The 16294-nt window shown below is 58.4% G+C and overlaps 2 protein-coding genes across 5 annotated transcripts in view; both read right to left on the bottom strand.

Annotated features, from left to right (window-relative positions):
• The window catches only part of RBCK1 (RANBP2-type and C3HC4-type zinc finger containing 1), an 18982-nt gene extending 18300 nt beyond the window's left edge, over positions 1–682 (bottom strand). The window contains exon 1 of one of the 3 annotated variants that reach the window (XM_044455129.1): positions 584–682. The gene's annotated coding sequence lies outside the window, so the exon portion shown is untranslated. Of the gene's footprint in view, positions 1–2; positions 50–583 lie in introns of those variants that run through there. The other 2 variants (XM_044455131.1, XM_044455130.1) reach the window with 2 other exon arrangements.
• Positions 683–4163: 3481 nt separating this feature from the next.
• On the bottom strand, positions 4164–15787 carry TRIB3 (tribbles pseudokinase 3). 2 transcript variants are annotated; one of them, XR_006417098.1, is made up of 5 exons: positions 15632–15787; positions 10519–10803; positions 8535–8827; positions 4845–6172; positions 4164–4805 (listed from the first exon to the last, which is right to left on the bottom strand). XR_006417098.1 is itself a non-coding variant. In XM_044455132.1 (4 exons), exons 2-4 carry the CDS (start codon positions 10801–10803, stop codon positions 5680–5682), a joined length of 1071 nt encoding a protein of 356 aa, XP_044311067.1. In that variant the 5' UTR covers positions 15632–15787; the 3' UTR covers positions 4164–5679. The 2 variants fall into 2 exon arrangements, 1 of the variants encoding a protein (XP_044311067.1); XM_044455132.1 differs by having other exon boundaries at positions 4164–6172.
• Between the last annotated feature and the right edge of the window lie 507 nt (positions 15788–16294).

Here is a 16294-nt window from a genome sequence, read left to right as displayed (position 1 = left end):
ACCTGCGAGCCCGCCGCGCCGCGCCGCGCCGCCGCCGCCAAACCGAAAGCGAAGGCGGCGCGCGGGAAGGGGAGGAGCGGAAGCGGCGAGGGCTGCCCGGCGCGGGGGCCTGCCGCTGCTCGCGGGACCGGGCCGGGCCGGGCCGGGCCCCGTCTGGGAAGGAGGGCGGCCCGGGCCTGAGCTGCGCAACGGCCCTGGCAGGTAGGACAGGCGGCGCGAGGGCGGCCCGGCCGCTTCCCGGCTGCTCGAGGACTGAGCTGCGGCTCTCCGCGCCCGCGCGGGCCGGACCCATGTTCCCCAGCGGCTGGCGCGGCAGCAGGGGGCCTCTGCCCGTGGCCCTGCGGACCCGCGGCCGGCTCCTCCACGGGCGCGCCCCGCCTGCTCGTCGGCCCGTCCCGGGGGGCCCGTCGTGGCCGGGAAGCCCCGCATGGGCGGCTCCCCTCGCCCCGCGCCACGCACCGCGCCGAGCACCGCCCGCGTGGGCCCCCTTCCTTGCTTTTCCTGAGCTGAACCAGGGGGCTGGTGACCAGGGGGGCTGGGTGGCCCGGAGAGAGCACCGTCCATCCGCCTGAGGCTGGGCTACCTGCTGCCAGAGAGCCTGCCCGTGGTCCTGGCGCTGGGGGCCTCCCTGGACTGCGGCCGTGCTCGGTCCTTGGGCCCCCTCTGAAGGCTGCTCGGCAACCCCTGGGCTTGGCCCAGAGTAGACCAGGACCGGCAGGTATGAGGCGCCCGCCCCCAGTCCTCCAGCACCGCCCCTGGGCCACCCGTGGAAGTCAGTTCATGCTAATCTTTGTTGACACTAATATTTAACCTGGGGCCAGGTGATCTAAGCAAGCACCTGTTCCCATAGATGCTCCCCCTCGCCAGGCCCTTAGGTCATCTCGGGGAACTCCTTAAGGAGCCCCCTGAAGGAAATAAGGAAGGGGGCTACAAGGAGAGGAGCCTTCTCAGCACTGGCACCCCGACTTTGGAATCTGCTCCCCAAAGAGGTTTGCCTGGCACTTTCTCTTATTCTTTCCAGTGCCAGGCAAAGACCTTTTTATTCACCCGATATTTTAACTGTTAAGGTAATTTTAAAGATATTATGGTACAGTATTTGTTATATTTTAGTGCTTTTTACCTTTCACTCTGTTTTTACTGGTTAAGAACTGAAGTTATAGGGAAGTTATTAAGTTTTATTGCAGGTGCCCTTGTGTTGATCCTTGTTTTATTACTGCTGTATTTGTGAAAGTAATGCTATTTATTTTATTATGCATGTTTTATAGTGCACCTTATTAACCTCCCCTGAGAGCCATTTTGGCTAAAGGGGTGGGATAGAAATCTAATAAACAAACAAAATACAGTCCTGGTTGCAGCCAATCTGGCAGGCGAGTTGCCCCCGATCATTCTCTTCCAGCCCAGTAATATCCTTTTTCAGGTGTGGCTCCAGAATTGTGCACACGATTCTAAATGTGGCCCCACCAAAGACTTGCAAACAGGAAGCATGATCTCAGCTGGGTTATTTTCGGTTCCTGCCCTAATTATACCCCAGCCAGATTTAGCTTTCCAGGGCCGCTTCACCTCGGGCCGTCCACCACAGCCCACTGTGAGCTGCTACACAGGGTATGTCTTTGGAGCAGAAGTCAGCTGTTCGTCTGCTGCCTCGGCAGAGCTGGGCTGGCGGCCCGGGAGCGTCTGGCAGCCGTCTCCCGAGACGAAATGAAGCGGTTCAGTGCCTGATGGACCCCCCGGAAGGCTTTCCCCAAAGGCTCACATTGGGTGAGAACGGAACAGAACGTGGGACAGCAAGAGGGATACCCGAGGAAGCTCCGGGCTGGGCTGGGCTGCGCTCCCCTTGCATGCCAGCCTCGGCCCCTGGCCTTGAAGCCTTCCTTCATGAACAGAAGGCAGGTGCCAAGAAAGGCCAGGGGCTCTGCGAGAAACGGGCATCCTCTAGGGCCGCCTTCTGCCAGTCCAAGAGGAGAGCCAGCTCGGCTGCCGTCCCGCTGCAAAGGGCACCATTTCCAGGGCTCTGCGGGCTTTGGGCCTGGGCAGCCGGGGGCCTGTCCCCACCTCCTCCCAGAAGCACTGGGTGTGTTGCTGAAGCCCCCGCACCCCTCCTGCCAGTGGACGGGCGCCATGCTGGAAGGCCACGGAAGCGGCTGGGCTCCTTGCTTGCCAGGGCGAGGATCCACCGCCCAGGCACTTGGCTGCCTGTGGCTACGGCCTCCCGTCCCCCTGCCTCTTCCCCTGACGCCAGGAGTCGGCACCTGCTGGTTCTCTGCAGGAAGGGGCTCCCTCCCACGGAAGCGGCTCCTGGATTTTCTTAGTATAGTCTGGGAAAACTGCTTCTCCATGTCTTAAGGAGGCCCACTTTGCTAAGAATGCAGCTAGTTTCCCCATTGCCTCGCCTCCTCTTGCGAAGCACCCAAGGTGGCTTATGAAATACCCCCTCACCCTTCTGTCTTCACAACAATCCTGCGAGGTAGGTCGGGCGGAGAGTCAGTGGCTCTCCCAGGTCGCCCGTCCAACGCCGCTCTGGCTTCTCTAGGGATAACTGGGTAAGGGCTGAAGCATCCCCAGCTGGTGAGCCCGTTAACAAAATCCCACCCAACCCGGTTTGTGCGTCAGACTCTCTGGGATTCTCAGAGATGTCCTTGTGGGGTTCTCCCGCTCAGCAGTGCAGTGGGTGGGTCTCTTTGCGGGAAACCCCCTTCCTAGCCCGAGATGTTGCATTTGCCTGCTAAGCAGGTATGTGGGTCTTGTTGGAACATGCGAGTTCAGAGGTGGCCTAATGAAAACGCGCCCTATAAAAGCTCCACTCCACCTGATCCTTGAAGTTGGGAGATTTTGCCCCCGTTTCCATTGCTTTGCGCTACATTTGCCGTTCCAATGCCCACTTTCCCAGCCTGAAGAGATCCTTTTGGAATGTCTCACAGAACCTTTGTTTTGACCACCCAAAATAGTTTGGTGCCATCAGCAAACTTGACCACTTCATGGCTACTCCTAACTCCAGATCATGCATGTTTAAGCTGCGTACCATTCCTCCCAGTACAGTTCCAGTACTGCTGGCACTCCTCCACTGGGAGGGTGAAAATGGGAGCAAGGGCTTCTGCTTTCTGAACTATGCCGGGACTAATGATAGAATAATCGAGCTGCAATCCTGTTTAGACAGAGACGGATGCCATAACCCCCATGGGCTGCCTAAACCTGCAAGAGAAGGCACCGTTTCGGGTTCCTGGAGGGAAGAGCACATCTTCCTCTTCACACAGTGGCCCTGCGAGGCGGGCCCCCGCTAGGGCCAACCCATGCCACATAAGGCAGAGTGTGCTGCTGAGCACTCTGAGCATTCCCAACCTTGGGGAAAGAGCCACGAGTTGAGCCATCCAAAGGGGGGGTAAAGAGGAGTTGCTCTCAGCAACCCCCCCCCCCCCGCCAGTAAAGGAAAGCCCTGGACGAGAGGGGCCAGGCCAGGCCAGGCCAGGCCAGGCCGCAGCCGCATCGTTTGAAACTGCAGCGCATTCCCTCGCGTCGGGGGCAGTGTGGCGAACCAGCCAGCTCACTTCCAGGCTGGCTCAGTGGCTGATCAGGCAGGCTTACTGAAACGTTTGAATAAGACAGGGGTGGGAAACCCCGGCTGTGGGCTACAAATGGCCTTTCTGGGGTCCCCAGAGAGCCATCCCGCTTTCCTCCAACCATCGATTATCTGCTTATTGTTCGGTGGGGTTCTTGGATGCTTTTCCCCCCATTCTGAAAAGCTGGGCTGCCTCTTCAACGGCTAAGCGACTGACAGCGAGGCCTTTAAACTAAACTCTGCAGACACCTTTTCATTTGGGGTTCCTCCCCCATGCCTTTGATCCACCCTCTCCAAAGCAGGGTTGGCCCCTTGGCCTGAGAAGCGGTTGCCCAGCTGTGAAGTAAGGCAGCCATGAGACCCAAAATGCAGAGGGGCGAGGAGACGGACGGAGCTGGATTCAGTGCTTGACTTCGCGGGCTGAAAGGTGGCAGGAATCTTCTGTCCCTCTTACCTTGGGAGCTGCAACCTGCGAGGAGAGAAAAGGGAGGCCGGGGCCCCACCTTCATCCAACTGCGCATTTCAGCTTGCAAACCCTGGGCAAGATGTTGGCAAACTCCACAACCGGCGATTCGGCTGCCCCTCTGCTTTATCACAAGATAGTACCAGAGCAAATCAACAGGTCTTTTATTTTCCAAGAGACAGAAAAATAAATGCACTTTGTTAAAAGACCCCGGAGAGCCGTGGCCTCCGGTTGTCGTGTTGCTATTTGGTCAGGAAGGAGAAGGCACAGCGATGCTACGTGAGCACAAAGCCAGGAAGGTGTTTTTTTCTGGGGGGCGGGGGGCCGCCTGCTGCTGCCCAGGGCTAGGCTTGCTTGTGGGCCGAAAAGAACCTTCCGTGGGGCCACTGCTGGCTTGTTTTATGAGGGAGGGAGCAGTCGGAGGGATGACCCTCGCGACCCTTTTGACGTGGCGGCTCGACTTCTGTGTTGTTTGGGCCTGACTCCCCTCCGACGATGCCCCATCTTGACCTGACTTGGTGGGAACAGCTCCAGGGTCTTTGATCAGCCGCTTGGCAAAGGGGCAAAAGATTCAGCCGGGGACCCAGGTGCCGTTCCCAGGGAATCGGGGTGGCCACCTGGCCATTTTCTGTGCCATAAAGCCCCCCCCCCCGGTGGCCCCCAGTCAGCCTTTTCCCAGGGGAGGACACAGCGCCAGATCTTGGGGGGGATGAGCTGGAACCCGGCCGAGTGGGGATCAGCAGCTCTCGAGCAAGGCAGGGCAACTCTGCACCGCCCTGCCACACCCGGCTGCGGGGAACGGGGGGAGGCAACTGGGGATGCCCCCACAGGGAGCTACCAGTGTGCCCTTCCCGGCCCTAAACCACATCAAGTAGTGCAATAAATTCAAGTAGATAGACAGGCTGGGGCCACACATCGCCCTCCCGCCCCACCCCGAGCCTTCTTTGATAACAGGGCAGGAATCAGAAGCACTGCACTCGAAACTAGGATGGGGAATGGGGGGCAGGAGCTGGACCGTATCCCGCGGGACCTATTATTTAGCTGTCCTCAAGACGGGACAGCGTGAGGACCCCCGTGACCCAGCCCCGTCCCCTCCCTCCGGGCCACTGGCCCACCGGCGCCCGCGCATCATGCGCTGAGACAAGGGAGCGCAATTGTCTGGCGACGGATGGCAGCTGCTCCTCTGAGGGCTCAGCCAAGGCCCTGCTGGATCCCAGATGGGCAGTCCCAGACCTGCGCCCCGGACACGGAGGAGGAGGAGGAGGAGGACCCGCCGCCTGGCCTTCTGCGACCAGACTCTTCCTCTGGGAACCCCGGAGGGGCTTCTGTTTCCAAAGCTTCTGCGGACAGGGGTTCACGCCCGGATCCTTCACTCGGGGCGGGAGAGGTGTGCCAGGCACGCCCATCTTCCTGCAGGAGACGTGGCCGTCGGTCACGGAGCCCGGAAGTGTTTCTTTGGCACGCGCATGCATGCCCATTGGCACAAGGGAGGCGCCACCGCCCGCCTTGCCCCAGCCGAGAGGCACAGGCGCCTTCTTCCCTGAGTGCCGGCGGGAGAGCCTCCGGCTGCCGTTCAAGGGCATTCGGTGGGCCGGCGCTCACCCCGGAGTCGGAGAGGACGGCCTTCCGCAGTGAAACGCGCGTCAGAGCTCACCGCCTTGGCTCATCTGGAGAGGCCCTCCTCTTCCTCGGGGGCCTCCTCCCCCCTGAGGTTTGCCGCCTCCGGGACCACCTGCTCAGGCCCCTGCTCTGCAGGGGGCCTGCTCCAGGAGCCCCCGGGGGGGCTGCCAGCAGCCAGCCAGGGGTGCATCAGGATCTCGCCGGCCGTCAGCCTCTCAGCCGGGTCTTTTCTCAGGAGGCAGCGGATGAGGCAGCGAGACTTGGGCGAGAGGTCCTCGGGGACAGCGAAGCGCCCGCGGCGGATCTTGCCGAAGAGCGAGGCCGGCTTGGTGTCTTGGAAGGGGTAGCACCCCACGAGGAGCGTGTAGAGCGCGATGCCAAGGCTCCAGATGTCCGCCGCCTTCCCGGAATAGGAGGCCTTGGGACTGAGCAGCTCGGGCCCCACGTAGGCGGGGCAGCCGTGCCGGTCCTCCAGGGAGTCACTGGGCCCGTCCAGCACCCAGGCGTCCTCTAAATTATCCAGCAGCAGCCTGGACCTGCGCATGAGAGCGAGAGCCGGCCATTAGTGTCCAGAAGCAGAGAAGCAAAGCAAGAGTCTGCAGCTAGAAAGCTTGGATTATGAGGTGCAGCAGGCCCACTTCTAAACAGATTTCCACCTTAGTCAGGACACTGGTGAGGGTCCTGTTGCTTTTAGCGGAATTTGGGCTCTCTGCTCTTCACCTCCCCAGCGCACCCTGTTCCGTGTTTTCTATTCTTCCAGGAACAGCATGTGAGCAAACAATCCAGCCAGTAAATATGGTGCAAATGTGCTTTTTTAAAAAGGACACTTATTCTTTATTTTATCCATCTGCAGTAACTATCGACCTCAGCATGGGAGGTTCACCAGGCACCCTCTTAAGTTCACCAGCAACTTTCAGAATCAATCTTGGGCACACATGTGACAAAGAGGAAAGCGAGTTGCCTGAGGGCGCGAAGAGCTACAGTAAAAGAGGGGTGCTGTGGAGCACATTCTGGGGACCGCTATGAATTGCAGGTATGGGAAATCGCACACCTGAAGGGTCCCCTTGGAGATGCCATGTATTTATTAGTAAAAAGGGCAAACAGTACCCCTCCCCCCATGCCACCTATCTAGCCTGCGAAAGAAGGCACGGACGTCTCCGCTGCTCGGGGGCTCCTCCACCCACCCGCCGCTCAGGCCACTGAGACAAGGTGTAGGCGCCGTTTCTTACACGCTTAACGATTTACAAGCTTCGACCGAGACTAATCTGACCACTCTGCTAATAGATTTTGAAAGATGAAGAGAAATTGGAAGGCAAGGCAAGTGTTCAGAACCTTGCCAAGAGAGCAGTAGAATTCATTTCTCTGCTATGTCTGCTCGCTCACTCTCTCTTTCTCTTCTCTTCTCTCTCAGTGTGTGTGTGTGTGTGTGTGTGCAGGGTGGGGAGCGGCCTGTGCGCACCTGAACAGGTAATGCCAGTCTGAAGGGCTAAACAAAGTCTAAACAATTTTTCCTTTAAAATAGAACCTCAAAGCAGTTTACGATATAAAGTCATGCCAAAATACGACAAAACCAATCACTAAACCAACCAATTATCAGTTAAAGTGACCAGGGAGGCCGAAACCCCTGAGCAAACGTGGGACTTCTGTCGTCGGCAGAAGTATTCACGCAAGCAGCCCGCCCGAGCTCAGCGGGGGGATTCCTGCACATGGCGGGGGCTACAGTGGGGAAGCCCCCGCTCCGCCCCATGGCCAGGTGAGTTCCAGCAGGCTGCAGGGAGACAGCCAGCCCTCCCACCCAGAAAGGAGAGAGCAGGGCAGCAGCTCGTCCCTCGAATAAGCTTGTCCTGAGCTCATTCAGACACCATGAGCCAGCGACTCCTTGGGCAGGGTTCAGCAGCTAACAAGCCTTCGGCACGACCCACGCTTTCCGCGGCATTCCACCCTCCTCTTCGCCTGCCTCCTCTCCCCAGAGGTATTCTTGCTGCATTTCTTCTCCAGCTCCAGCTCCTTGAGCCTTTCAAAGATGCCCCGATTCCTGAAATCCACCTTCCACAAGCCGGCGTCCTCCGGAACTTTGGACAACAAGTCACAGCATTCCCCGCCACTGGCCCTGTTTGCTGCGGCTGATGGGGCTTGAAGTCCAAAGTGTTTGGAGGGTTCCGGATTGTAAGCTCCTCGGGGCAAAGACCTTATGATACCAGCAGCACAGGACAGCCATTTTACTAGAGGCTTTATTTTTGTGTGGAAAATTTTGCATTTACTAAGTTCATTAACAAAAATGAACGGATGCCATTTACAAATACAGTATAAGCCAAGCATGGCAGTTCTGAAGCTGTTACTAATGTTTTTCAGGGGATTTAGGATTCCAATAAAAGATCTAGAGATAATGTAATGTTCAAGCCACGTCATGTGTACGTCATTAAGTACCACGGGTGTCTGGTGAGCTGAACTAGATCATACTCTTGGATGTGGGTGGAGAATTTCTGGGGCATATTAGCCTACAGCTACCTTGACGCTCAACGTTTGCCACACTGGCTGGGGATGATGGGAATTGCAAGCCAAACTGATGAACCAAAAGTTGCTCTCTGCAGCTCTGGAAGATTTCCAGTGCAAAGCAAAAACATTTTTAGGCGAACTGAAATTTGCTAATTTGCATGGATTACCCTAATTTGCATGGATTTCCCTGCTCCCCAGGCCAACCTTCCTGGAAAACCCGCTTCGCTGTGATGCACCTTGCGAAGCCCGGTGCATAATTCCTGGTGCTACATAAAGAAAAGACGCTAAAACCCCCCTCGATTCTGCCACTCGGGTCATTTGGCGGCACAAAATGAGCGATGACGGGCGTCTGCAATATGGCGCCCTGTGGCAGGGGGTCCCGTCCCCTTCCCGGCCGCTCACCTGCCTCTGTCGGCAAAGACAAACTTCCTCAGCTTGAGGTCGCGGAGGACGAGGCCGTGCTGGTGACAGTGGGCGACCGCGTCCGCCATCTGCCGGAAGAGCGCGACGGCCTCGCACTCGGGCAGGCGCTTGCGCCGCCGTACATAGCTGTGCATGTCATCCTTCCCGGGCTCGAGGAAGAGGTACACGTTCTGGTCCCCGACGATCACCTCGGCCAGGCGGGCGACGTTCGGATGCGAGGGGAGGACGCCGTACGGGGCCAGCACCTCTGCGTAGCTCTTGGCCGGGTACACCTGGAACAGGAACAACGGGAGACGGTGACCAGCGCGAAAGGGGCCCAAAATGCCGGGGGAACAGTCGGATTGGGGCGGCCAAGGGGCGGGAGAAGCTGCAGTTTTACAGCGTTATGGGGTGGTGTTGAGAGCAAGTGTGGTCAGAATCCGGGACTGGGACTCGGGAGATCTGTGCTCCCTTCTCCACATGGTTGTGAAGCTCCAGGGTGACTTTGGACAAAGTGCAGACGCCCGGCCTGACCTTCGTCACAGGGATGCAGTGGGGACTGCGTGGAGAGGAGGAGAGCTTTGTAAGCTGCCTTGGGTTCCTTGCAAGAGGGCGAAAAGCGCAACTTAAATGCAGTGTAAACAGGAATCACAAGAAACCAAGCAGAGCCCTTTCAAAAAGCCACGTATAGACAGGTCTCTGTCAAAACAAATATTTTGTTTTTATTCATGTTGTGCATTGTCTGGGGGAGAAATACACAACTTGCATGGGTCCCAATCCTTTGCTGAGCACTAAGTCCCATTTGGATCAAAGGGGCTTGCCTTGAGGTGTGTGTAGGAATGGACTTACTTTTGAGTAGACCTATGCAGGACTGCCCTTCCTAAATATGGCTTGATAATGACAATTGCCATAAAATTAGAGAGGTGACCAAACCCCCGGGTGCTCCCCTGTGCTCCCCACCTCAGCATTCCCAGTTGGATGCCGTCTGCAGAGCCCCTTGCTCTGGTTTTGCCTCCCCCCCACCAGAATTCAGAGAGGAACACGAGCTCCTTCAAGAAGACATTGTTTTAACTCCTTCTCATAATAAAGCTTGCAATGTATGGCTGTGAGAGCCGGACCATAAGGAAGGCTGAGCGCCGAAGGATTGAGGCCCTTGAATTGTGGTGCTGGAGGAGAAGCCTGCGAGTCCCCTGGACCGCAAGGCGATCAAACTGGTCAGTCCTAGAGGAGATCAACCTTGACTGCTCTTTAGAAGGCCAGATACTGAAGGTGAAACTCAAATGCTTTGGCCACCTAATGAGAAGGAAGGACTCCCTGGAGAAGAGCCTAATGCTGGGAACAATAGATGGCAAAAGAAGAAGGGGGCGGCAGAGAATGAGGTGACTGGATGGGGTCACTGAGGCAGTGGGTGTGAGCTTGGGTGGACCCCGGGGGATGGTGGAGGACAGGAAGGCCTGGGGGAATGTTGTCCATGGGGTCGCGATGGGCTGGACATGACTTCCCGACTAACAACAACAACAAAATAAAGCATGAGCTTCTTTGGAGTGACAAAAGAGATACCTTCCGATTGTCATTTGAGGGCGGGGTGGGGTGCCCTTGGATATGATGTCACTGTTGGCATAACTGGAGCAAGTAATGCCACGTTCAGCCAGCAGGTGTCAGCACCACATTGCAGCTGGAAGGCATGTCAAGGACTGGGCCATGAGAGCCCAGTGAAGAACCTTGTGACACCTTCAGGACTAGCAGCTTTGCAATAGTGTAACCTTTTGCTGATTCTGACGAAGTGAGCTGTAGTCCTTAGAAGGTCTTCGCCATCATAACATTTTTAGCTCTTAAGATGCTACAAGGCTCTTCGGATTTTTTGCCACAACACACTAACACCTCTACTCTCAATTATAACTGAGAGCAGGGTTAGAGTTTTGCTTTAGAAAATGATGGGATGGAAAGGGATCCTGGAGACCAGAGTTTTCTGCAGCGGTGCTACCTTGCAGGTGTATTCCGCCTCGGTGTGCTTGTTCACGGCCCTGTAGCGGCGCCCCCCTTCGGCGGCCTCCAGAAGGATGTAGGGGCCAATCTGCGAGACCCTTGAAACCGGCTCCGTGGAAGGCGGAGAGTGAGCCAGGGGCTGGAGGCAGGGCGCTAGTCCTGGCAGTGGCCCAAGACACGGCCGCTTGGCCTCTGGCAGGTCAGCCTCAGATGCATCTTCGAAGTCCAGCCGCTTCTTCTGCAGAGGGGCGACCGCAGGGCTCTCCAGAGCGAACACACCCATCTGCAGAAAGAAGCGAGAGCAAGAGACGACGTGAAAAACGGAGATGGGAGCCACACGCGAGTGGGGCGCGACTCAGTGCCTTGAGATGGCTCACGAGGGAAACTGGCAGGTCATGTCACTTCTCTCTTCTTCTGGTCATCCCAAGCTCCATACACTGAATCACACCGTTGGGAGGGACCTCAGAGGTCATCTAGTCCAACCTCCTCGCAATGCGCAATATCAGGTTCCCCAGGATTGTTGGTACGTAGCCAGCCATTAGCTAAAAAATCTCCCATATGCTTCCTCCTTAACTGAATTAATAATGTCAATTAAGCCAGAGCTCTGGCTATTGGGTAGTATAGATATGAAATAAAAATAAATAAATTTACAAAAGATGTCCAAAGTGATACACAACATAATGCATGAAGTACTACAATCCCCTAAAACTCACACGGATAACCAAAAGCATTCATGGGAAACCTTCCATACAACACCACCGGGCGATTAAAGAGCTGCAAAGGGGCCAGACTTTGGGCCGATGGGTGGCGTGGAAATAATACTTAAATAAATCAATAAATAAATCCGTGTGAAACAGGAGAGAGATGTTGCCTGAGGCGTGAGAGGCACGGTCCCACTTCCGCAGCTCTGGCACAGAAATCCCCTTGCTCTCATGCCCCCACAACGAACTGGCTACGAAGGGAGGGGCCAGAGAAGGAGCTCACCCCACTCGCCCTGAGCCCGGGGGGGTTCTGCCATTGTCTGTGAAGCCGACCGAAAATGCTTCACGTCTTGTGTGCAGAAGGCACGGGGTCTCCGATCGATGGAATGGTAAAGTCTGCAGCTGGGCAGACAGACTGCTAGGCGTGGGAACAGGCGCACCTGGTGGGCACCAGGTTGGGGAAGGCTGCCCCAGGGCATCGTGTTCCACAGGCCAGGCGTGGCTTGCGTGAAGACGTGGGTGTCCTGCCAGCCCCTCCAGTGGTCCAGCTATGAATCGAGGCAAGACATGCACCAGCCAGCCAAGCCCACAGTCCCCTGCACTCCCGTTCTGTCTATGCTGCCAGATACTCCCGTATCACGCCGGTCCTCTTCCACCTACACTGGCTGCCAATTGAAGTCCAGGCCCCATTTAAGGTGCTGGTGAGGACCTATAGAGCCCTAAACGGCTTGGATCCGGGATACCTGAAGGAGCGGCTTCTTCCCCATGTGCCAGCCCGCCCCTTGAGATCTGAGGTGGAGGTCCTGCTGCGGGAGCCCTCCCTGAAGGAGATTAGGAGGGTACTGTAGCTACCCGGAGGAGCGCCTTCTCTGTGGTGGCGCCCCGACTTTGGAACATGCTCCCCAGGGCGGTTTGCCTGGTGCCATCACTTTATTCTTTTCGACATCAGGCAGAGACCTTTTTATTCTCCCAACATTTCAACAGTTAATTGGTTTTATCATTATGGTCGGAGGCAGTGTGTTGTGTGTTGTGTGTGGCTGTTTTGTTTTTTGTTAGCCGTCCAGGGACTTTAGTATCAAAGGCATATAAAAACTTTAAATGGATGAATGTGCCCAGGAGAGTCTCAGCCAAGCGCAGACAGCAGCGCGCATGACTGTGCTTCGGCTCTGGGCGAGCGATGCGGCCCAGGCCCGGGGGGAGCGTGTGTCGCGGGCCTGACTCGCCACCGAGCGATCCTAACAGGGCACCATCTGGCGCGAGGTGCCCAAGAGGACTCTGCCTGGATGCCCGGCCGCCGACCTGGGGGCGTTCAGGGCCCCTCTCCAGCCCGCCCACAGCACCACGGTGGCTGGCCAGGCTGTGGGGAGCCGCTTGGCTTATCTCGCGGGCACCTGTTGGGGAAGGCTGCTCCAAAAGAACCGGGTTCCCGGCACGCAGGCAGACACTCTCCAAGCCCCCTTCTGACGCAGGAGGAGCCGGCGCGGCCTCAGCAGCCTTCCCCAAACGACGACGAGCAAACAGGCACAGGCACTGCAGTGGAAAAGCGAGCGAGCGAGCGAGCGGGCGGGCTGCTCATGTGGAAAACAACAGGAAGTGCGGGCCGTCCCCTGGGGAGGGCGGAGGAGTCCTCCTGCCCCAAAGGCTCCCACAACTACCAGCCCCAGGCATCCGGGGCGACGGCCAAGCCGCTCAGCGCGGGCAAAGGTCCAGCACAGGCATCGCGGCGCTCTCTCGTCCTCTCGCCTCCCCAGCAGGCACAGGAACTGGATGATGCAAGCGGACCGCAAGGTTTCCAGGACCTGCACGCTTTGAGCCGGGTGGCCGAGCGCCAGGCTGCCCACAGGCCATTCACCTTGAACCCCCATCCCAGACTCCTGGCAAACAGCTGCGGGTGGGAAAACGCTCTGCACATGCGCGAAGTCCCATCATTTCGAGCCCGCATTTGGCGCCATTCCAGAGCTGTGCTTCACACACATACGGAGTTCTCGGGCTCAGCCATCCTGGATACAACCTGCCCTGAGCCTCGGCTATAAAAGGGGAGCCTGGGCTAGTGGGCACACCAGATCGTGCCCTCAGTCCCTGGGACACGCGTCTCAAAATTCTCCCGAATTCTTAAGGACAGCTTGGACCTTAACCCCCTCTGAATCATAATTGTAGCAAACACTTAGCATGTAGCGGCACCTCATTCCTGTATTTAGCTGTTTGATTTCTACCTGAAAAACAACACTCCAGGTGGCTTTTCCCGAGTACTCGGAGACCTTTGCCTCTCTCATCTCATGAACCCTACAACAATCCTACAGGGTAGGCCAGTGTTTTTTTCTTCATAGTATGCAGGTGGGAACAGAAGCAGAAAGAACCAGAGGCTTTCTGAACACTTCCTGGTTCGAGGCCCAAATGAGATTTGGCTGGGCAACTCACAAGCACAAACTACACACAGAAGAAATATGCGCTGGTTAAGACCCACAAACACACCCCTTAGGGGAGAAGTCCTTTCGGGGAAGGACAATTTGCAATGGAGAAGCTGCAGGGGGTGGCAGGATTGCTGCTGAACTTCACCTTCACATGTTGGCAAAGGCTACTGCCACGAAGACCCTTGCTCAGGTCTAAGCCCTGAGGGACTCGGCTGCCATTGTGTCTGATACACCAAGTTTTAATTCTGTCGCATTCTGGGGGCTCAGGGCCCTGATGCCCGAGACACCCCGGCACATAGCTCTGTGCCATGGTTCCTACTAAATGCAGCCACGACGCCTGGCAAGGTGGGCTGGGGGCAAGACCCCTCCTCTCCTCTCGCTAGGCACAGCCAGGATGGTTCCTGCCGGGGAATCCTCCCGGCCCAGTTTCAACACCACCCCAAAGCTCCGCACAAGCTTTGCCTCAAGTCGGATTTTGAACCTGTTTCTATGCGGAGGCCGGGAAAGGCAACCCGTGGGTGCCAAGGAGCGAGCATCACCCGGAAGCAGCCTCATCCAGGGCCACTTGCTTGCCCACCTGCAGCAAGCTCAGAATCGCCCTCAGGCGAGCAGAGGAAACCCGCTGCCTAACGGGAACAAGCGTTTGTTTCTCTTTCGTTCTCGGGCTTCTCTGCAGGCATAAATGAATGCACGGGAGTGCCGGCGATGAGGCTTCCTTGCACTGCCACTGAGGGACACCATCTGCCAGTCCGGCCTAAAAGGGCCTAAAATTCACCTGCCACGTTATGCACAGAGACTCTGGGCCCAGCCTCCCCAACCTCCCAAAGTCACAAGGAGCTGGTACGACGCGAGCGCTGCGGCCAGCTCGCCGAGGCAGCGCTTCTGCCTCGCCTCGCCTCACGCCAAGCTCGGCCTCCTTGTCCTCAATGGGAGCAGTTTACACATTCATTGGGTAGTCATTCCGGCGATGCCGTATGAATAACAGACGCACCACCCTGGATTTCTTCAGCCCTTGACAGCTTCCGCCCCCAGAGATTAGCTCAGCCTTCCCCGGTTCGGGAGCCTCCGGAGGCACGGGACTGGAACGCCCATCACCCCCGGCCCTGATAGGGGTGACGGGTGCTGTAGTCCTACACCTCTGCAGAATCCGGGAAGGCAGATTCAGCTCGTGTCGGGAATCCAAACAAAAGGAAAGGGAAAGCAGAGTGCATTTGGCTCCAGCCTCCCGGCTGTCCACTCACCTGCGTCGACCCAACTGACCTCCCCCCCCCCCCCGATATCCGGGCAGCGGGGTCCCCAAGAATTTCCTAGAAGCAGGAATGCGTGCAAGGCGAGGGCCGTCCCCACAAAATGGAATGCACCCCCCTCGGTTTAGCCGAGCGCTGCAAACACGGTCGGTGCTGCATTTGCAATAGGTGCGGGGGCTCCAAGCCGGCCGCGGCACCTGCTTTCCGCCCGGAAGCCTCTCCCTCGCTTGTATTTTAGTTGGTGCCATTTCTGTGCCAACCAACAGCCAAAAGCTCTCTCGGCAGTTCACAAAAACGACAACCCCAGAACACGGGGGTTCAAGTCCAGTATCAATCCCATTAGAAGCTTAAAACCGAATCAGAAATTAAAGTAGAGCAGTCCGCTGCGCGTGCGTGCGTGTGTGTGTGTGTGGGGGGGTCTCGGCTCTGCGGGGAAGGAACTTGGGATGGAGAGAGTGCCTCTGAGCATGGGCAGAGGGGATCAGCTTAGTCCGTGCCAGTATGAAGGCCGTCGAAAGGCTGAACCCTCGCGGCGCCCCGGGCGTTCTGCGCACCGACCCTGGCGCGGGTTTGAAACCGACCGGGGACGCACACGCCCGGGGCGCAGCAGGAAGGGCGCCCGCCGCCTGCCGCCGCGGAGAGCGGGCCCAGGGCTCCACGCTCCGCCGCGCCACCCTGACCGCCTCCACCCGCCGAGGTGCGCGCCACGCCCCCGCCCCGCGCCCCCAAGACCCCAGCGCCGCCGCCGGTACCTTTGGCGAGGGAGCCCCGACGGCGTCCGCCGCAGTGCCGAGGTGCGTGCCGGGGGTCCCGCTCCCTCGCCCCAGCGCGGAGCTGCGCCTTCCTCGTCCGGAGGGAGCGACCCAGCAGCAACGGAGCCGCCGCCGGGCGCGGATCCCCCGCACAGGGTGCGGGGAGCCGCCGGCGCCGCGCGCTCAAGAGCAGCGCCTCGCCATCGCGCGCGGCAGCGGAGGCAGGGGCAGGGGCGGCGCGGTCCCGCCGCGGCCGAGCGCTGCGCTTTGTCTGAGCGGCGACGCGCCCGGGCGGCCAGGCGCCCGCAGCCGCGCCGTCGGGGATGATGTAACCCCGGCAGCGCCGCCCCGCGCCTCGCCCCGCCCCGCCGGCCCACCCCGCCCCGCCGGCTGATGCGGCGCCCGGCGCGGATTGCAGCAGGCGGCGCGCCGATTGCAGCCCGGTTGCGCCAGGCCGGAGCGGCGTGGAGGCGCTGCCGAGCCCGCGGCCGCCCCTCGGGCCGAGCCAAAGCCCTGCAGGCCTGCGGCGAGTGCGGGCGAGGAAGCGTGCAGGGAGGTTCCCACGCAGGCCGGAGCCCCGGCAGCGCTTCGAGCATTCAGGCAAAGGTGCGGGGAGTGCTGAGCAGGTGACGGGAAAGTACTCTGTACATGAGTAGAGACTAG

Source organism: Varanus komodoensis, unplaced genomic scaffold (genome assembly GCF_004798865.1).
Source record: "Varanus komodoensis strain SLA01 unplaced genomic scaffold, ASM479886v1 scaffold8, whole genome shotgun sequence".
Classification (NCBI taxonomy): Eukaryota; Metazoa; Chordata; class Lepidosauria; order Squamata; family Varanidae; genus Varanus; species Varanus komodoensis.
This window is presented reverse-complemented; position numbering and strand designations above follow the sequence as displayed.